Below are 18,695 nucleotides of genomic sequence, written 5' to 3'. Positions count from 1 at the left end.
TATATATATATATATATATATATAAGAATATATATATATATATATATATATATATATATATATATATATATATATATATATATATATATATATATATCTATAATATAAGCGGGCTGAGCGTGTCCTTCCTTCCGTCCGTCATCGCTATAGATTTTGGGACTATAAAAGTAAACTGCGCACCACGCTGTGCTTTTCAGTGCACCGCAGTGTCTTATTATATGTATTAGAGTAGGGTTTGTTTATATAGCGGCAAAGAGCTATTTTATAATTTCCACTGTTTGTACAATTTTGCATAACGTAAAGAGAATATTAAATACACGCACATTGCTAAAACATATTAAAAGGATCAATGTCAAATATTGTTTTCTTTTTTATGCCTGAGAAAGGTGGAAACATTTTAATAACGTAATAACAGTAGGCTAGAAAAATCAAATTAATTTAACTCTTTTTTCTAATTTTGACAAGGGAGGTAATTCAAAAATAAATTTAACTCACGCTAATAAAAAAAAAATGTGAATGCAAATGTACGGACGTACTAGAAGGAATTAGTGTTGCAATAATATAATTAGCAAAATGTGAATGCAAATTGTGCGGATGCGGATTGTTAGAAAATTATAATTAGCATGGATTGATAAAAGGCAATCTTTTATTTATTTCATTCACTGAATTTACTGTTTACTATTTATAATTTTTAATCGACTATTCCGCAATATTATAGGCGCGTCATCACCTTCATTGGGTGGATGGTGCGCAATGGTTTTAGTTATGAAACTCTATTGTAAATTTTTAAAATTTAAAATGGCTAAAACATACTTAAAAAATCAATGTTAAATATCATTTTCGTTTATATTCTTAGAAAAGATGGATATATTTTCATGAAAGTAGGTCGAAAAAACTAATTAATTCAACTTTTGTTTGGTAATTTTTTTGCAAGGGAGGTAATTTAAAAATATATTTAACTCATCAATATCTAAGTTAATTTTTTTTTATTACTACCGCATTGATTATTACATGTTAAGGTTCATAATTAAAAGAGAAAAATGTTAAGATTATTTATATTATTTATTATTATTTTCTAATTAGTCTATGATTTCTCAAAAATCACTTTCTTTTTGCTTTTGTTTTTCGGTGTTATGAAAACAGATGGTAAAATTTGACTTTTTGAGAAGACTAGAAAGGCTCTCTCTGAGCGCGGACGTAAGGGAAATTTTTTTTTTTTTAATATTTAACTCACTCTCAATAATTTAAGTTATTTTTTTATTACTTCCACATTGATTATTATATGTTAAGGTTCATAAGTAAAATAGAAAAATGTTAAGATTATTTATATTATTTTCTAATTAGTCTATGATCTCTCAAAATCACATTTTTTTGTTTTTGTTTTTCGGTGTTAACAGATGGTGAAATTTTAGGATTATAGTATAGAGAATGCTGAAAAGGCTCTCTACGGGCGCGGACGCCTGGGAAAAGCGTGTTTTTCGGTGGTGATTCTAATTACATTGCCAATGTGTTTTCTTAGAACCATAAAAGTAAACACCACTTGCCGTACATTTATTTGCATTGCATTGTTTTATTGTAAGTTATGGAGTAGAATCTATTTTTGTGACTTAAATAAAGGCTCTCTTTGGGCGCGGACGCCTAAAAAAGCGTGTTGTTTGGTGGTGATTCTAATGTTGTGGCTGTGGTTGTTTTGTGGTTGTTTTTTTGTTGTGTTGAGGTTGTTTTGCGGTTGTGTTGTGGTTGTGTTGTGGTTGTGTTGTGGTTGTGTTGTGGTTGTGTTGTGGTTGTGTTGTGGTTGTGTTGTGGTTGTGGTTGTGTTGTGTTGTGTTTGTGTTGTGTTGTGGTTGTGTTGTGGTTGTGTTGTGGTTGTGTTGTGGTTGCGTTGTGGTTGTGTTGTTGTGTTGTGTTGTGGTTGTGTTGTGGTTGTGTTTGTGTTGTGGTTGTGTTGTGGTTGTGTTTTTGTTCGTTTTGTTCTGTTCCAAAGTTGTACATTTAAAAAGATTTACCGTGGCGGAGCACGGGATGCAGCTAGTATATATATATATATATATATATATATATATATATATATATATATATATATATATATATATATATATATATATATATATATATATATATATATATATATATATATATATATATATATATATATATATATATATATATATATATATATATATATATATATATATATATATATATATAACCTTTGACCTTTATCTCTAATGTGAATGTGGGGAGGGATGATGCAGGTCACGTGTGTGGCACCATCTGCCACAGTGTCCAGAACACCTCGGCACAGTTCGCTTATCGCAGACGACACGTGTCACCATTCCCAGACCGTAGTGCCTGGCAGAGCAGAGCAGCCGTGACGTCCAGCCGGCAACATTTTGTCATGCCGGCAACATTTTGTCGCGCCGGCAAGATTTTGTCGTGCCGGCAACATTTTGTTAGTTTCTCAAGCAGACATTTCAACAAATTTTGGGAGGTTGGGAAAATATATTCATGTTTTCAAATAATTAAGACAGAAACACACACACACACACACACATATATATATATATATATATATATATATATATATATATATATATATATATATACTTTTTACTATACTACATTTACAAATACGCCTTTCATTTTTTACTTTTGTCTATCTAGCCTTATACACCAGTACATAATCTGATACAAACAAACGTAAAGTAAAGCGCGTACAGACAGATGTAACTAGTTTCTACACTATAAAACATGTTATACACTTTAAGATTTGACATAATGAAATTGAAAAAAAAATGAATTGACCTATTTCGAGTGCGTAAAACATTTGGCCTATTTCTGAGTAACTTATCTGGCAAGTCACCGCTGCATGCGGTGCTGCCCAACCCGTCTCCCGTGAACTGCACCAGCTGTTGCGAAGAAAGAAGCGAACGACATCACCGAAGGCCGATTACATACTTTTTTTAATACAGATCTTAGAATATTTTACTTATTTCTTTATCTCTTTCTTTCTCAATGGATATTTACGGCTTACAACAAAGAAAATAGCTAAGGTATGGTAAAATTGGGGAGGGGGTGAAAGGGAACCCTGAAACAATGAGTAGGTCCCCGAGCGTTGTTCAATGAAAAACAATGGCAGTGTTGGTACGGCGATAGAAACAAGTGAACAAAGAGACGAATCTACGCCTCACACTTCTACGTCATCTAGCTGCCACGCGATAAGGGGCTTTTCCTAGGCGATAAATGGCTATCATGTTCTATAGCCCGAGGGTCAGGGGGGGGGGGGGGGGTGAAAGCTGGTCTTAACCATTTTCTTGACTGGCTATACCCCCACCATCACAAAAACTAATTACTAATGTAGGGTTGACACTGTCAGTTTTTTTAAACAGGCCTATAGTCACGCAAGTTGGTCACTCAAACTGTGCCCATTGGCGCCACAACCAGAGTTTCTTCCAGACATCTCTTCGGGAGGCCTCCCCTCCCCCAAGAAAGTCTATCGCCCCCCCCCCCCCCAACGAAAAATGGATTTTATATAGAAAATATATTCTTTTGACAGTGTCCGCCCCCCCCCCCCCCCGGAAATTGTTGTCCGCCGTCCGCCCCCCACCCGAAAATTTCAAGTGCACCCCGGAGAAATAAGTCTGGAAGAAACACTGGCCGCAACATCCACAATATTTTACATTGTAATTATTTCTCCCCACAACATATTTAATATAAACTCTTATTGCACACATTTTACATGCATTAATTACATCTGCATTATAGATTACCGCGTGTTGACAAGTCGACAATGTTACGATAAAAAAGTACCCGATCATTAATCTTAACCAACAAGTTAAAATCAAACCAAGTACCATAATTTGTAGTTAGGTCTGTCCTGTTTTTTTAAACATACCCCAGGACTACAGCTGCGCACGCTTTGATAAGCGTCACAAGTATTCCCTTTTTTATTTTGTCACTCAGCTGATTCTATTTTTAGTTTGTCCCAATTTGAACAAACTAGCACCCAGATATATCCTGTCGAGCTAGTAGGCCTATGTAGTGTCATTTTATAAACCACTCTATACACCTGCTATGTGCACTGCACCAGCTGTATGTAAATACAACATACCCAAGGTCTATGTGTAGCCTACATACTGCCATTATTTACCCAAGATAAAATAAACTACTGCTACTGATTGACATTTAAAATGTCTGTATAAGATTAAATTGTCGTGCTTCCTTCTTTCACATTGTTTTTACTTTCTATTTTTGATTTAAGTATTTTTCAAATACACGAATAATTATGTGAATAGCAAGAAAAATGTCAATGACTCGAATTAGGGTTGTGTGGTAAAGTAGCATTTTCCATGTGAAAAAGGGTAATTTTGTATAACTTTTTTTTTTTTTAGAAAAAGATAAAATTAAAAACAAAATTAACCAAGGCCTCAGAGGAGAGATGCGAGAGGGTGGAGGGAAAAGGGGGCCCAAATATCGTAAACCCCCGCTTCATGCGCTGGCTTCGGTGGGGGTGAATACGTTCATTGAAACCATTCAACAAGTGTTAGTAAAGTTCTGCGAAAAACCCATTGGCTTTGGCAGCACAAGCTCCGCCTACATATTTTCCCGCCATCTGACCGAAGCACTCCTTTTACTGGATGGCGAAGTAGTTTACAGTATAAATACAACTTCGGCCTTCCACTGCCACTTTGTCGTCAAATTAATTTTGTGAAGGATTAATTGCATCAAGTAACAAAGTTTCAACAAAAATTTAAAGTGTACTACAACACATTCATCTATTGCGTAAATCTGACCTTGGTCGTGAATGCTTTGGGCGTAAGAATACTGTCTAGTTGCCCTGCTCTAATCTATATTGAGCAGGGTGTGCGCGGAGATCACCGCAGTTTGCTGTTGGTTCTCTTCAAGGGCAGGAGTAATGCCGGGTGTTCTAAATTCTAATTCAGTTTGTGGATATAGCTCAGTTGGAAAAATGGTATGTCCAATATAGACTTAGACAATATAATTTTTAGTTTTATGTTACGGGATCTCACAGTGGGAGTTACCCACTCATAGTAGTATATTATTTTCCTTCACAACGAGTTTTACAGATGATTCGTCAACAGTTATGGCTGTCATGTAGAACTTGATTTCTAACGACGCATATGTTTCATCGTGAAACATGTTATTGTTACTAATCATCCTTCCCTCCTCTAGATCTAGTTCTAATCTAGATTATATTACCTGATAATCGCACCACAATTATAATTTTACTATAACGTCAATACTTGTTTAAGTAATGCAATAATTTACCCATTTGTCAATGTAATGACAGACTTAGTGATGTACAGAGTATCTAAATCTCTGGAATCTACACTTACTTTAGTAGTACAGCGCTAAACCAGCTGGATGCTAATTCGGGGCGGTCGCAACGTGATTTTCACGTGGCTATGTCTTGTTAAATTCAAGGCCGCGGATTTAAGACATAAAATTAACTAAGTTCCATCTCTAGATCTAGGCCGAATTACTGGAGTCTGCCTGATATAGATTCTAGATCTAGATCTAGATCTAGATCTAAATTCTAGATCTAATATTTATATTTACTGTGTCATATGATTTTATTTTGAATACAAATCTAGATCTAGATCTAGAGCTCTATCTAGTATCTAGTACTAGATCTATCTAGATTCTAGATCTTAGATTTAATATAGAATAAAAATAAGAATAGATTTATAGATAGATCTAGAGATCTAGATCTAATTATTTAGGCTAGTATTATAATTTATTTAGTCTAGAACCTAGATTCTAGATCTAGATATCTTTATCTAGATCGATATCTCTAGATTTAAATAGGTTTTTTTTTCTCTAGTAGATCTGGATTCTACACTAATATTCTACAATAAATAGGTCTAGCCTATCTTGATTTCCTAAGATCAACTAGATTCCTCTAGATAGAGATTCTAGAGATCTAGATCTAGATCTAAATCGGGTTAGCTATTCCAAACTCTAATATAGAATTTGGATATTTTTAAACTTAATTAATATTTTAATTTTAAAAGGAATGTTTTTTTTTCAAGTACTGTTAGATCTATCTACTTAATTTAGTAAAAACCCAATTAGTTGTGTATGATGATTGTGTCAATATTTTTGTATGTGATCTTAATTTTTATAACATTTTCATTTAAGCCAATCAGCTTTATTGAATATAATCTGAATGTTATGTTTTTTCTGATCATTTTGTTTACAAATGTCAACCTTTTTTTTTCTTTACTTCACAGGCTTTCATTATAGACCCAGATTCTTTGAATTCCTACTTCAGTGATGGTATGCTAGATGTGGAAGACATTGACACTCACATCTTTGAATCTTCACCATCTTCTCAGTCATCCTTGGCCACTACCTGTGATAGCATTGATAGTGATGTTGATTTGCCTGATGATGAACACCCAGTGGACTTGATTAAATACTTGGATAGCCCTGATATTGATGCTGGCCTGAACATAAAATGTGAAGGGGACTGCAACATGTGTGATACACCCAATAAGTACATCAAGTACAGGGTGTCAGCAAGACAAGACCCATTTATGGGTATGGGAGCCATACAGCCACAGCCAAGTTCTATTTGTGGGACTCCAACTAGTGAGCCTACAAACATTCTTCTAGGACCCAATATGAATCCATTAGACTTTGACTTTGACCAAAGCTTCCAACAACAGCAACTGCAACAACAGAGATTTTGTGCTTGGGGACACATACCCAAAACAGACGATAGCTTGGATCTCCTAAATAAAAGCAGTGTTTATCCTAATTTCTTGGGTTTGTTTGAAGAGGAGGCGGAGGAGGTTGTATTCCCAGAGACCCCCTCACCTTCCAGTCACTCCAGTACAATCACAGGTGCTTATATTTAAAATATCTGAAGTGTAAAGTAAATTTTTTTAACAAATTAAAAATGAGGCATTTTAAATGTTTCTTGTAAATTATTGTTACTAATATGAACTTTTAAATTACAGGTGATGATAGTGATGTTGACATCGAGACAATCACTGATGCTCCACGTAGCGCAGACTATTGTGGATATGTAACTCAGGATTCTTCACCTGCGATGAGTCCTGCTGCTTCTCCTGGTCCAGTTGGCAAACTTAGTGGGAGCCTCATGACAATGCTTTCCAAGTCATCAACTGCTTCTGCCCAGCTGAAAGCCTTGTCTCCTTCCAGTGGGAAGTCATCAGTTGGATTTACTTCGTATGGAGTGTCCAGCTCAGCCTCCCTGGCTGAAAACTTAATGGCTGGTCGTACCAGTCTGCTTGGCCAGAAACGCAAAATGGCAAAGGAGAAAAAGATGAAGACCAGCATCCAGCCAGCCTATACACATATTCTGTGCAACAGTAACAGCGTCAACTTCCATGATTATGCCATGAGCCCTGGAGCTTGTGCATACCCATCATCCTCAACAGAAACAGGCAGACCCACTGTCCTGTCTAAGAGGATTTACAAAAGGAAGCAGCTGGCCTTAGATGCTTCTGACAAGGAGAAGCAACACCACCACAACCAGTTGGAAAGAAACCGCCGTCAGAAGCTGGCTGATTTGTTTGTTGATTTGAGAGACGAAGTGCCCAAAATAGCACATCAGGTCAAGGCATCTAAGGTAGTGATCTTAAATGAATCAACAACTTACATTAGAGAACTTCAAAAATTTCACAAACAACAAGAGGATGACATTTCTAGAGAACTTCACAAAAAAGAGTTGCTTAAAAAGCAGCTGCGCCAGCTACAGTCAAGAAGTGGGGTTAAGTAATAAAGTTTTTCTATGCAGTTTTGGACTAGTTTGAACTTTTGGTATAGAAGTGTGTGATGCAAGTACATCCCCTGATGTATGAATGTGAAAGTTAAGTAAGGTCTGTGAGTTTGCTTTGCTCTGATTAATATAATTATTGAAAGTGTAAGTTAAGAAAGGTTTGTTTGTTTGATTTGTGCTGATTAATGTAATTATTGAAAGAGTAAAGATGTGCAACAAATGCAATGTACATAAAAGATTTATATTTGAATGGTGGCTGTCAGGTCACTATATGAAGTATATGAATGGAGACTGGCCTGACATATGTTTCAAGGCTTGCTCTCATTTGTTTTTTCACTGCCTTTTTTATTTTCTTATTTTCTTTTTTATGATTTGAAACGGGTCCAAATTTCTGTTAAGTAGGACACTGTAAATTGTAAGGACAGTGATTTTTGTCCAGTTCTACTTGTGTGTCAAAAATGTAGCAAAGACATGGTAAATTTTAAGGACAGATTGAATTGTGTGTTAAGATTGTCCATTTCTACTTGCGTGTCAAATTGATAACTAAGACATGGAATTGTAAGGACACAATGATTGTGTTCAGTTCTACTTTGGATGTTAAGAAAAGTGTGTTCAGCTGTGAGATAATGTTCAGCACTCAATTTGTCAGATGTTGATATTCATTTCACAAATTTACAATTAAGTCTCCTGTATGAGAAAGTTCAATGTTTTTTTTTTTATTCTGGCATTTTAATTGGAATCTGTAGGCATTGATATAAAAATGTTCCCTTAATACTTCACCTCTGTTGGTGAATTTGTAGGCATTAGTATAAAAATGTTTCCTTAATATTTCCCCTGTTGATGATTTTGTAGGCATTAGTATGACTATTTTTTTCAATACTTCAAATGTTTTCTATTTTTCATACTTGCCTTAAGGTAATGGTCAATTTCTATAAACCACCAATTTGTTTTTTGTGAGTGAGCATTTTTCACCCAATTTTTTATAGCCCTATATTACACAGTGGTCTCCATACAGTGAAGTTGTCATGAACTTTTAACTTGTGTACTGAATTGTTTATGGTTGCAAGCTGTAATAAGTTCAAGATTGATGTTTTAAAAATAATGTAATATTGGGTTTAGATTGTTAACAGATTTGTATGTACAGTGTTATTTGCCTAGTTCTGTTCACTAGTATTAATGACTGATGTTAGTAAGATGCTCTAAAGGAATACAGCTTGACTGCTGACTATTGTTTGTTTTCTTGATGAAATTCTTGTTATGTAACATATGTACAGATTGTCAAAAGTATTGACAGTTTTAATTTGTGTGTATTTTTTGTTAACAGAAAAATTAAATGTAATGAACTTGGTGTGTTAAACAGCACAGTTTGATTTGATTATATTTTTTTGATGAATAAACTTATAAAAAGTCAAGACTTGTTACTTCCCTTATGTAAGTTAATTAATACAACAGTAATGTGCAGCATTCCTGGTTTATCAAAGTTTAAACCAAGGGTCCAGGATAGCATGCCTGAAACATGCGTACATCCGTTGTTGGCGGGCTTTTCCCTGTATGGGGTGGGAGGGACAAGATATGGGTCATGGTATGCCGACACACAGGGCACACCTTGTGTAAGGGTGTGTAGCCATTCATTATGCTGCACTTGCCGGTCTGTTCAGGTGACTTTTTTAATGCACTGATTAGTAACGGTAAACTGCACGGTCAATCTACATGACACTATACCGTCACATAACCTTACGGTAAACTACATAGCCTGATGGTTCACTACATGCTCACATAAATATATTGTGTAGACTCACTGTATAGCTTAGAATAAAATAACCAGCCATGATTCGACATATTGATATTATTCACCGGGGGGGGGGGGTTACTAAAATAGCTACAATAATTCAAACTAATGTGCAGTTAATGTTTGTGAGGACTGCGTGTGTAGGGGGGGGGGGGGGTCGTTACGTGGCTGTTTTGATGTTTGCTATAAGACACAACTGGTTACAACTCGTCATACAGGGCTGTTTTGATGTTTGCTATAAGACACAACTGGTTACAACTCGTCATACAGGGCTGTTTTGATGTTTGCTATAAGACACAACTGGTTACAACTCGTCATACAGGGCTGTTTTGTGAGGACTGATACTGTTGACGTGTCGTTTCCTGATGGTTCCGCATGATTGACTTCATTATGGGATCCAGGTGACCCCCGTTTTATCAGCTCTAACCTAATCAGTTGTTCTACAGATTGTTTACATGTCTACGGCTGGTGTACAGACATGCGACACACGGGCTGGTGTACAGACAGACATGCGACACACAGGCTGGTGTACAGACAGGCGACACACAGGCTGGTGTACAGACATGCGACACACGGGCTGGTGTACAGACAGACATGCGACACACAGGCTGGTGTACAGACAGGCGACACACAGGCTGGTGTACAGACATGCGACACACAGGCTGGTGTACAGACATGCGACACACGGGCTGGTGTACAGACATGCGACACAGGGGTTGGTGTACAGACATGCGACACACGGGCTGGTGTACAGACAGACATGCGACACACAGGCTGGTGTACAGACAGGCGACACACAGGCTGGTGTACAGACAGGCGACACACGGGCTGGTGTACAGACAGACATGCGACACACGGGCTGGTGTACAGACAGGCGACACACAGGCTGGTGTACAGACATGCGACACACAGGCTGGTGTACAGACATGCGACACACGGGCTGGTGTACAGACATGCGACACACGGGTTGGTGTATAGACATGCGACACACGGGTTGGTGTACAGACATGCGACACACAGGATGGTGTACAGACAGGCGACACACGGGCTGGTGTACAGACATGCGACACACAGGATGGTGTACAGACAGGCGACACACGGGCTGGTGTACAGACAGACATGCGACACACAGGCTGGTGTACAGACAGACATGCGACACACAGGCTGGTGTACAGACAGGCGACACACAGGCTGGTGTACAGACATGCGACACACAGGCTGGTGTACAGACATGCGACACACGGGCTGGTGTACAGACAGACATGCGACACACAGGCTGGTGTACAGACAGGCGACACACAGGCTGGTGTACAGACATGCGACACACAGGCTGGTGTACAGACATGCGACACACGGGCTGGTGTACAGACAGACATGCGACACACAGGCTGGTGTACAGACAGGCGACACACAGGCTGGTGTACAGACATGCGACACACAGGCTGGTGTACAGACATGCGACACACGGGCTGGTGTACAGACATGCGACACACGGGCTGGTGTACAGACATGCGACACACATGATGGTGTACAGACATGCGACACACAGGATGGTGTACAGACATGCGACACACGGATGGTGTACAGACATGCGACACACAGGATGGTGTACAGACATGCGACACACAGGATGGTGTACAGACATGCGACACACAGGATGGTGTACAGACATGCGACACACGGGCTGGTGTACAGACATGCGACACACGGGCTGGTGTACAGACATGCGACACACGGGCTGGTGTACAGACATGCGACACACAGGATGGTGTACAGACAGACATGCGACACACAGGCTGATGTACAGACATGCGACACACGGGCTGGTGTACAGACATGCGACAAACAGGATGGTGTACAGACATGCGACACACAGGATGGTGTACAGACATGCGACAAACAGGATGGTGTACAGACATGCGACACACATGATGGTGTACAGACATGCGACACACGGGCTGATGTACAGACAGACATGCGACACACAGGCTGATGTACAGACAGACATGCGACACACAGGCTGATGTACAGACATGCGACACACAGGCTGATGTACAGACAGACATGCGACACACAGGCTGATGTACAGACATGCGACAAACAGGCTGATGTACAGACATGCGACACACGGGCTGGTGTACAGACATGCGACACACGGGCTGGTGTACAGACATGCGACACACGGGCTGGTGTACAGACATGCGACACACGGGCTGGTGTTCAGACATGCGACACACGGGCTGGTGTACAGACATGCGACACACAGGATGGTGTACAGACAGACATGCGACACACGGGCTGGTGTACAGACATGCGACACACGGGCTGGTGTACAGACATGCGACACACAGGATGGTGTACAGACATGCGACACACAGGATGGTGTACAGACAGACATGCGACACACAGGATGGTGTACAGACATGCGACACACGGGCTGGTGTACAGACATTCGACACACAGGATGGTGTACAGACATGCGACACACGGGCTGGTGTACAGACATGCGACACACGGGCTGGTGTACAGACATGCGACACACGGGCTGGTGTACAGACATGCGACACACGGGCTGGTGTACAGACATGCGACACACGGGCTGGTGTACAGACATGCGACACACAGGATGGTGTACAGACATGCGACACACGGGCTGGTGTACAGACATGCGACACACGGGCTGGTGTACAGACATGCGACACACGGGCTGGTGTACAGACATGCGACACACGGGCTGGTGTTCAGACATGCGACACACGGGCTGGTGTACAGACATGCGACACACGGGCTGGTGTACAGACATGCGACACACGGGCTGGTGTACAGACATGCGACACACGGGCTGGTGTTCAGACATGCGACACACGGGCTGGTGTACAGACATGCGACACACAGGATGGTGTACAGACAGACATGCGACACACGGGCTGGTGTACAGACATGCGACACACGGGCTGGTGTACAGACATGCGACACACAGGATGGTGTACAGACATGCGACACACGGACTGGTGTACAGACATGCGACACACGGGCTGGTGTACAGACATGCGACACACAGGATGGTGTACAGACATGCGACACACAGGATGGTGTACAGACAGACATGCGACACACAGGCTGGTGTACAGACATGCGACACACAGGATGGTGTACAGACATGCGACACACAGGATGGTGTACAGACATGCGACACACAGGATGGTGTACAGACATGCGACACACAGGATGGTGTACAGACATGCGACACACAGGATGGTGTACAGACAGACATGCGACACACAGGCTGGTGTACAGACATGCGACACACAGGCTGGTGTACAGACATGCGACACACAGGCTGGTGTACAGACATGCGACACACAGGCTGGTGTACAGACATGCGACACACAGGATTGGGTAACAGACATGCGACACACGGGCTGGTGTACACACAGACATGTGGCACTACATCACTAGATGTCTACAATCTCACAGCTGGCACAACTAAATTCCAACATTGCCTAAACATAGTGTAGTATTCCAACCTCTTGAAAATAAGAAACGACGTGGATAGCCAGTGAAGGCGACTTTTTAAAATACTAGTCTATATAGACTTCGATCTAGTCTTCATTAAAGGACACATTTTACCTTGAGTTTTCAACTGAATGAAGAGACAGCACAAAAAAGTCACATGAAAAAAAATATGAAAAAAGTCACAGAAAAAGTCACAAATATGTATTAAGAAATATTTTGATTAACTTGTTTAGAATTGTAAAATGTTTGGTGTTATTATGAGGGTGGTGCTTTTATTCTTTAATAACATATTTATATATATATATATATATATATATATATATATATATATATATATATATATATATATATATATATATATATATATATATAAAGCAATGTATGTCTGTCTGTTTGTCTTTTATGCATTACTACACCTCTCATCACATCGTCGTGAAACTTTGGGAAGTTGTGAATATTTCTGGGGAGGTTTCTGCAAAAAAAAAAAAAAAAAAAAAATTCAAATTCGCAGGGGTGGAGCCCCAGCAGGGCGCAATTTATTTTTTCTCTATAAAAATTAAAGTCAATGGCGGTTTCTCTCCGTTCATCCGATCGCCATCAAACTTTGGTGAGTTTATTAGAACACTCTGGAAAAGGGTCTGTAAAAAAATAATTTTTTATTTCGCAAGGGCGGCGCCACGGGAGGGTGCGATTTTTCTCTATGTACTGTATATAACAATAAAAGTCGATTTTGGTTTGACACCGTTCATCCGATAGCCATGAGACTTTGGGGAGTTGATTAGAACACTACCTGAAAGGGTTCTGCAAAAAATATTTTTTTTAAATTTCGTATGGGCGGCGCCAGGGGAGGGTGCGATTTTTCACTATACACACACAAATTCTGTGGATAACTCAAATCTAAAAATAAAGTCACACTTCTAAAAATAACTTTGTAACGCGAGGAAATCCTTCTGTACAGTTTCGTCACCTTGCGAATGTTGAAAAAATAACTTTTTGTAAATCGAGGAACCATCCTGTAGAGTTTCGTCACTTTACGAATGATGCAATTAGCATCTATTTTTAGAAGATCCAATCAGAAATTAAGATCGAGCATCTAACATAGACCATTAGTATCGCTAACATATTACATCAGTCACACTGATGTTTGAAACAGGTCAAATATTTTTTTTACGTGTTAAAGAAAAAATCCTGTGCATTTGTGCCACTTTAGCTAATGACGCAATCTGCATCATTGTTAAGAGGATGCTATTTGACACTCTGGGTTATCCTATGAGCACGATGGCGCCTGTTGGTTTTAAGGAGCCAGGGGCCGTACGCGGCGCCTATGCGGTAGTGTAATCAGGGGCGGGGGGGGGGGGGGGGGCTCATGAGAGCGCCGCTCTACGTCCCTGATACATGGGCGGTCACCGAAGTGTGTTCTACCTCATTATTTGTGAGTGATTAATGACTGTACACTCAAGGTTTTCATGCGGTAGTGTAGGTAAACCCCTGTCCTGATATTTATGATCCAAGCGCATTTAAATAACTAACTTTTAGAAATCAAGGTCACGCGTATAAGAATATAGGATTGGTAACACATGGATGAAACCCTTCTTATATATTTCGTCGAACTACGGTCGAACTTTCTTCTATTCCCGCGGAAACGCGCGGGGATGGGTACGCTAGTAAACTATAAACTGTAAGAGCATTAGGGCGTATGGTTTTTAATAATAATCCGACTTTGATCTTCACAATAAGTAAACTAATCAGATAATTTACACAGCAGCCTCAATGGCATGCATATAGATTTATTACAAAAGATATGTAGGTACATCGCTATTTCTTGCATGTTTTTTTAATGGGTCTTTTCTATGTCGGCCTTGTCCGTCCACATGTTGTGTTAACGTTTTGGTCTTTTAACCACAGCCTGTGTACCGTGTCGGCTTTTTGTCTTGATTCTATCACCAACATGTTATGTAATGAGGTCAGTAGATGTGGACAGTAAAGGTGGCAGAACTTTTGTTGTGACGTGTTGAAGACAAGAAATCATATTAACTAGCGCTATATCTTCTTCCCAAGCTGATTCGAAGTTTGCACTTTAAAAACACAATGAAAACTGAGTAGGTTGGAACAATTATATATTGTAACCATACAAATACAACCTACACATATATATCTAAAATGTTTACACTGAATTAATTGTATGTTAATTTGAATACATAATACATATAAGTATTAACAAAGTACACGCAAATACACATTTGTGACCTTTGTCTTGCGACTTTTTTTACTTTCTCGTATATACAAAGTATAAAAAAAAAAATCTATCAAATTTTGAATAATTTCTGTTGACCGGTTTTCGCTATTTCTGATTTCTCAAAAAAAAAAAACGCAGGTAAATTATTAAAGTACTAATAATATTCCGCACTATTATGAACATTTTATTTGGCGTTCACATGGTGTGCAATTTTTTTTCCTACGAGATTTTATTCTATTTTAAAATAAACCGGTAGTGATCTCCCCTAAACTTTCTCGAATATTCTTATATAAAACAACAGGGGATGGTAACTGGGGATATAGTTATGATTTTTAATCCATTTTAAATACTGAAACTTTTAAAAATAGAATAGAATCTCAGTAAAAAACAATTGCGCACCAAGCGAGCGCCTAATAAAGGTGTGTATAATAGTGCGCAATAGTATTAGTACTTAATAAATTTACATTAGTTTTTTGAGAAATCGGAAGTAGCGTAAATTACTACTTCCGGTCAACGGAAATTACTCAAAATTTAACAGAAGGTAGAGAATTAGATCTTTTACTTACATGTGAAATTTCATTTATCTATCTGAAATAGTACTCAAGTTATAGGCTTTTGAAAAATTCAAAGTAGAAAAAGTACCACTTCCGGTTGTCGGAAATCGCTCAAAAGTTGATACGGATCTACGATTTTGATATAATACTTATATATGAAATTTCATCAACCTAGCTGTAACGGTACTCAAGTTATCGTGTTTACACACGGACACACAGACACACACAGACACACACACACACAGACATACGGACAAGATTGCAAAATTATGTTTTTTCGTATCAGTGAGGTGTAAAACGTCGAGATTTGTAAAAATCTCGATTTTTTTTTGCACGATTACAATACTTTCTCTATACTACGTATATACGAGAAAGTAAAAATTAAGCATTTAAAATTAAATTAAAATGGATTAAAAATCATGTCTATATCACGAGTTGCCATCCCCTTTTGTTACATATAAGAATATTCGAGAAAGTTTAGGGGAGCTCACTCCCGGTTTATTTTACCCTTTTTTTACTATCAAATCTAGCAGAAAATAGCCTAGCAGGTAGATCTATACTATATTATTAGGCCTTATTTATAACCCACTAGATCTATAGTGTAACTATAGTTTTAGTTTAGGCTTAGGTTACTCTTTTTTTTTTTTTTTGTCGTAACCTTTAAAGCAGGAAGTTTGAGTTAATCGTAACACTAAATCCAGAAGCTTTTTCAGTAGGAGATGACGTTATTAAGTTATTAACCCTTATTTATAACATATTTCTACATATACATAGCCTTTTATGACAGCTGATCAAATTCTATCGAACTTGATTAATTAATAAATAATTAAAGTATATTGCAAGTTAAAAACCTAATAATATTTTACTTCCGTTTCCGTGTAACTTGTTGTCTGCTGTTAGCAACATGGCCGCCTACAGGATACCTATCGTGGTTATTATAGGTGCTACTGGAACTGGAAAGTCCAAACTTGCGATTGAAATAGCAAAATACTTTGGAGGCGAAATAATAAGTGCAGATTCAATGCAAGTACGAATTTATTGACTTGTTAAAAGTTCTTAGATTTCAAGATGCTGCTCTTTAGACTTAGAGTTAGAGACTAGGGCTAGGCCTAGGCCCTAGGGCCCTGGGTCATCCTAACCTAAATAAATGTTTAATGACGTCACACTCGTAGGGGGGGAGGGGGGGTCCGTAATTTTGTGACGATGTGTGATGAGGGGGAGTGGGGGGGTTCAGATGTTGTGACGTCACATTTTTGCATTATAAAAAAGGGTAATCTATTGTTTTAGGTACGTAAAATCGCCAGCGGCTAATAATGTACGATAAAGTTACCTCATTTTCAAGGCTTTAATAGAAGTATATTGTGATATATTTGTGTCAAATATTATAGATAAATGAATAATAAACCTAAATCAATGGCTAAATATATCAATATAGTATATAGTAGTATTTCTCGCTAACTTGGAGGCGTGGTCGGTTGCTAACAACAATATGGCGCCCGGACCGGACGTTCGATTTTCGGCAATTTTTCGGCCAAATTCCAGCGACCTTCAACTAATTACATTTAAAAATGTTTACCACGCGCAAAATGGCGGGATTTCCGTGTCATAACAACAAACAATAAGTGGCAAGGCTAAATATGCCAGAAAAGCGTTTTAAAATTTGCTTTGGAGAATGAAGGCTAAATTTAAAAGTCGGTCTCATTAAAATTAATAGAACTTCTAAAATATCAGCCTGGAGGTCACAAAAATGAATTGGAGGTTGTAGAACTATTAGGTTTATCATTATATGAAGAAATAAATCAAATATTGCATGCGCTTTTTAAAATAAGACACGACTTTTGAATGACAACCAAATTTTTTATATTTTAAAAACCACGTGACCTCTATTTGATGATCACTAGTGGGGAACTCTGGGTACATGGCCACTTAAAAAGTCTAATCGCATTTGTGGTTTTCTTTACCTTCAAGGGTTAGAAGAGTTGTCATGGAGGGATGTGTTGGCCATGGCAGTGAGTGTCAATAAATATTAAATTAAGTAATTTAGTTTAAAACGAACTAAAAACTTCAAAATTAGTGGCTTATGGATTAAATATGTATGTCTATTATTCAGTGGTCATGTTTAAATTGAAAATTGCGTAGATTCTAGATTTAGTGAGAAAAACTAGTGTAAGAAATCAATTTTAAACTGCAGTGTTTGCGAGCAGGATTTGCTATATAAAAAGCGGCCATCTGTAAGTTAGAGTGGCTTCCCCTGAATCTTGCGCTATAAGTTTACAAAAAAAAAAATAAACAAGATGGCTGCTATAGTAAATGAGCATGGTTGCGTCTGTTGGAAACATCGCTAGTCTAAATTTATTACTGAAAAGTTTTAATTGTTTAAAAATAGGTACATAAATGAAACAAGGAAACATTTTTGTATTTTTCAAAATATAAATCCTCCTCAAAATGTGAAATAATTATTAAAATTTAAGGAGTCACCTGTTTTTCACATTACTAGTCGCGGGCGATTTTACGTACCTAATACAATAGATTACCCAAAAAAGCAATGTTAGAAAACGAATTTTAGACGTTATTTCGCATTTTAGATAACTGTTTTAATAAATTGTAATAGTTTAGACAAGATTTTAGAAAAATATCGATGTTTAAAAAAAATTCAACTGCAATTTTTAAGGGGGTTGTAGGTTGAGAGGGGGGGTCTGGCTTTTTGTGACGACGTGTGACAGAGAGGAGGGGGGGGGGGGTAAAAATTGTCCAAAAAAGCTTGACGTCATTTATGGATGACCCCTAGAGAGAGAGAGAGACTACCATACCATTTTTAATTTTAACTAA

General features: G+C 38.4%; 2 protein-coding genes across 2 annotated transcripts in view; both read left to right on the top strand.

Moving 5' to 3' along the window:
- The first annotated feature begins 4,709 nt into the window (after positions 1 to 4,709).
- LOC131940569 (transcriptional regulator Myc-2) lies at positions 4,710 to 9,183 on the top strand. The gene is made up of 3 exons (XM_059299262.1): positions 4,710 to 4,972; positions 6,255 to 6,870; positions 6,987 to 9,183. The coding sequence occupies exons 1-3, from the start codon at positions 4,916 to 4,918 to the stop codon at positions 7,769 to 7,771; spliced, it is 1,458 nt and encodes a 485-aa protein (XP_059155245.1). The 5' UTR covers positions 4,710 to 4,915; the 3' UTR covers positions 7,772 to 9,183.
- A 7,569-nt stretch (positions 9,184 to 16,752) lies between these two features.
- LOC131940547 (tRNA dimethylallyltransferase) overlaps positions 16,753 to 18,695 on the top strand; it is a 39,588-nt gene continuing 37,645 nt past the window's right edge. The window contains exon 1 of the mRNA XM_059299214.1: positions 16,753 to 16,893. Within this exon, the coding sequence (XP_059155197.1) occupies positions 16,771 to 16,893 (123 nt within the window). The 5' untranslated portion in view covers positions 16,753 to 16,770. The remainder of the gene's footprint in view (positions 16,894 to 18,695) is intronic.

The sequence above is a fragment of the Physella acuta genome, unplaced genomic scaffold (assembly GCF_028476545.2).
Source record: "Physella acuta isolate Inbredline_101_S28 unplaced genomic scaffold, ASM2847654v3 ptg000322l, whole genome shotgun sequence".
NCBI classification, from domain to species: Eukaryota; Metazoa; Mollusca; class Gastropoda; family Physidae; genus Physella; species Physella acuta.
The sequence above is the reverse complement of the archived record's forward strand: the minus strand, read 5'-3'. Positions and strand labels throughout refer to the sequence as shown.

What these genes read in the sequence shown, in the direction of transcription:
- LOC131940569 (XM_059299262.1), top strand. Translation starts at nt 4,916, where the DNA reads ATGCCGGGTGTTCTAAATTCTAATTCAGTTTGTGGATATAGCTCAGTT. An exon ending in ATAGCTCAGTTGGAAAAATG is followed by an intron (nt 4,973 to 6,254) that starts GTATGTCCAATA and finishes TTTACTTCACAG; the next exon opens with GCTTTCATTATAGACCCAGA. An exon ending in TCACTCCAGTACAATCACAG is followed by an intron (nt 6,871 to 6,986) that starts GTGCTTATATTT and finishes TTTAAATTACAG; the next exon opens with GTGATGATAGTGATGTTGAC.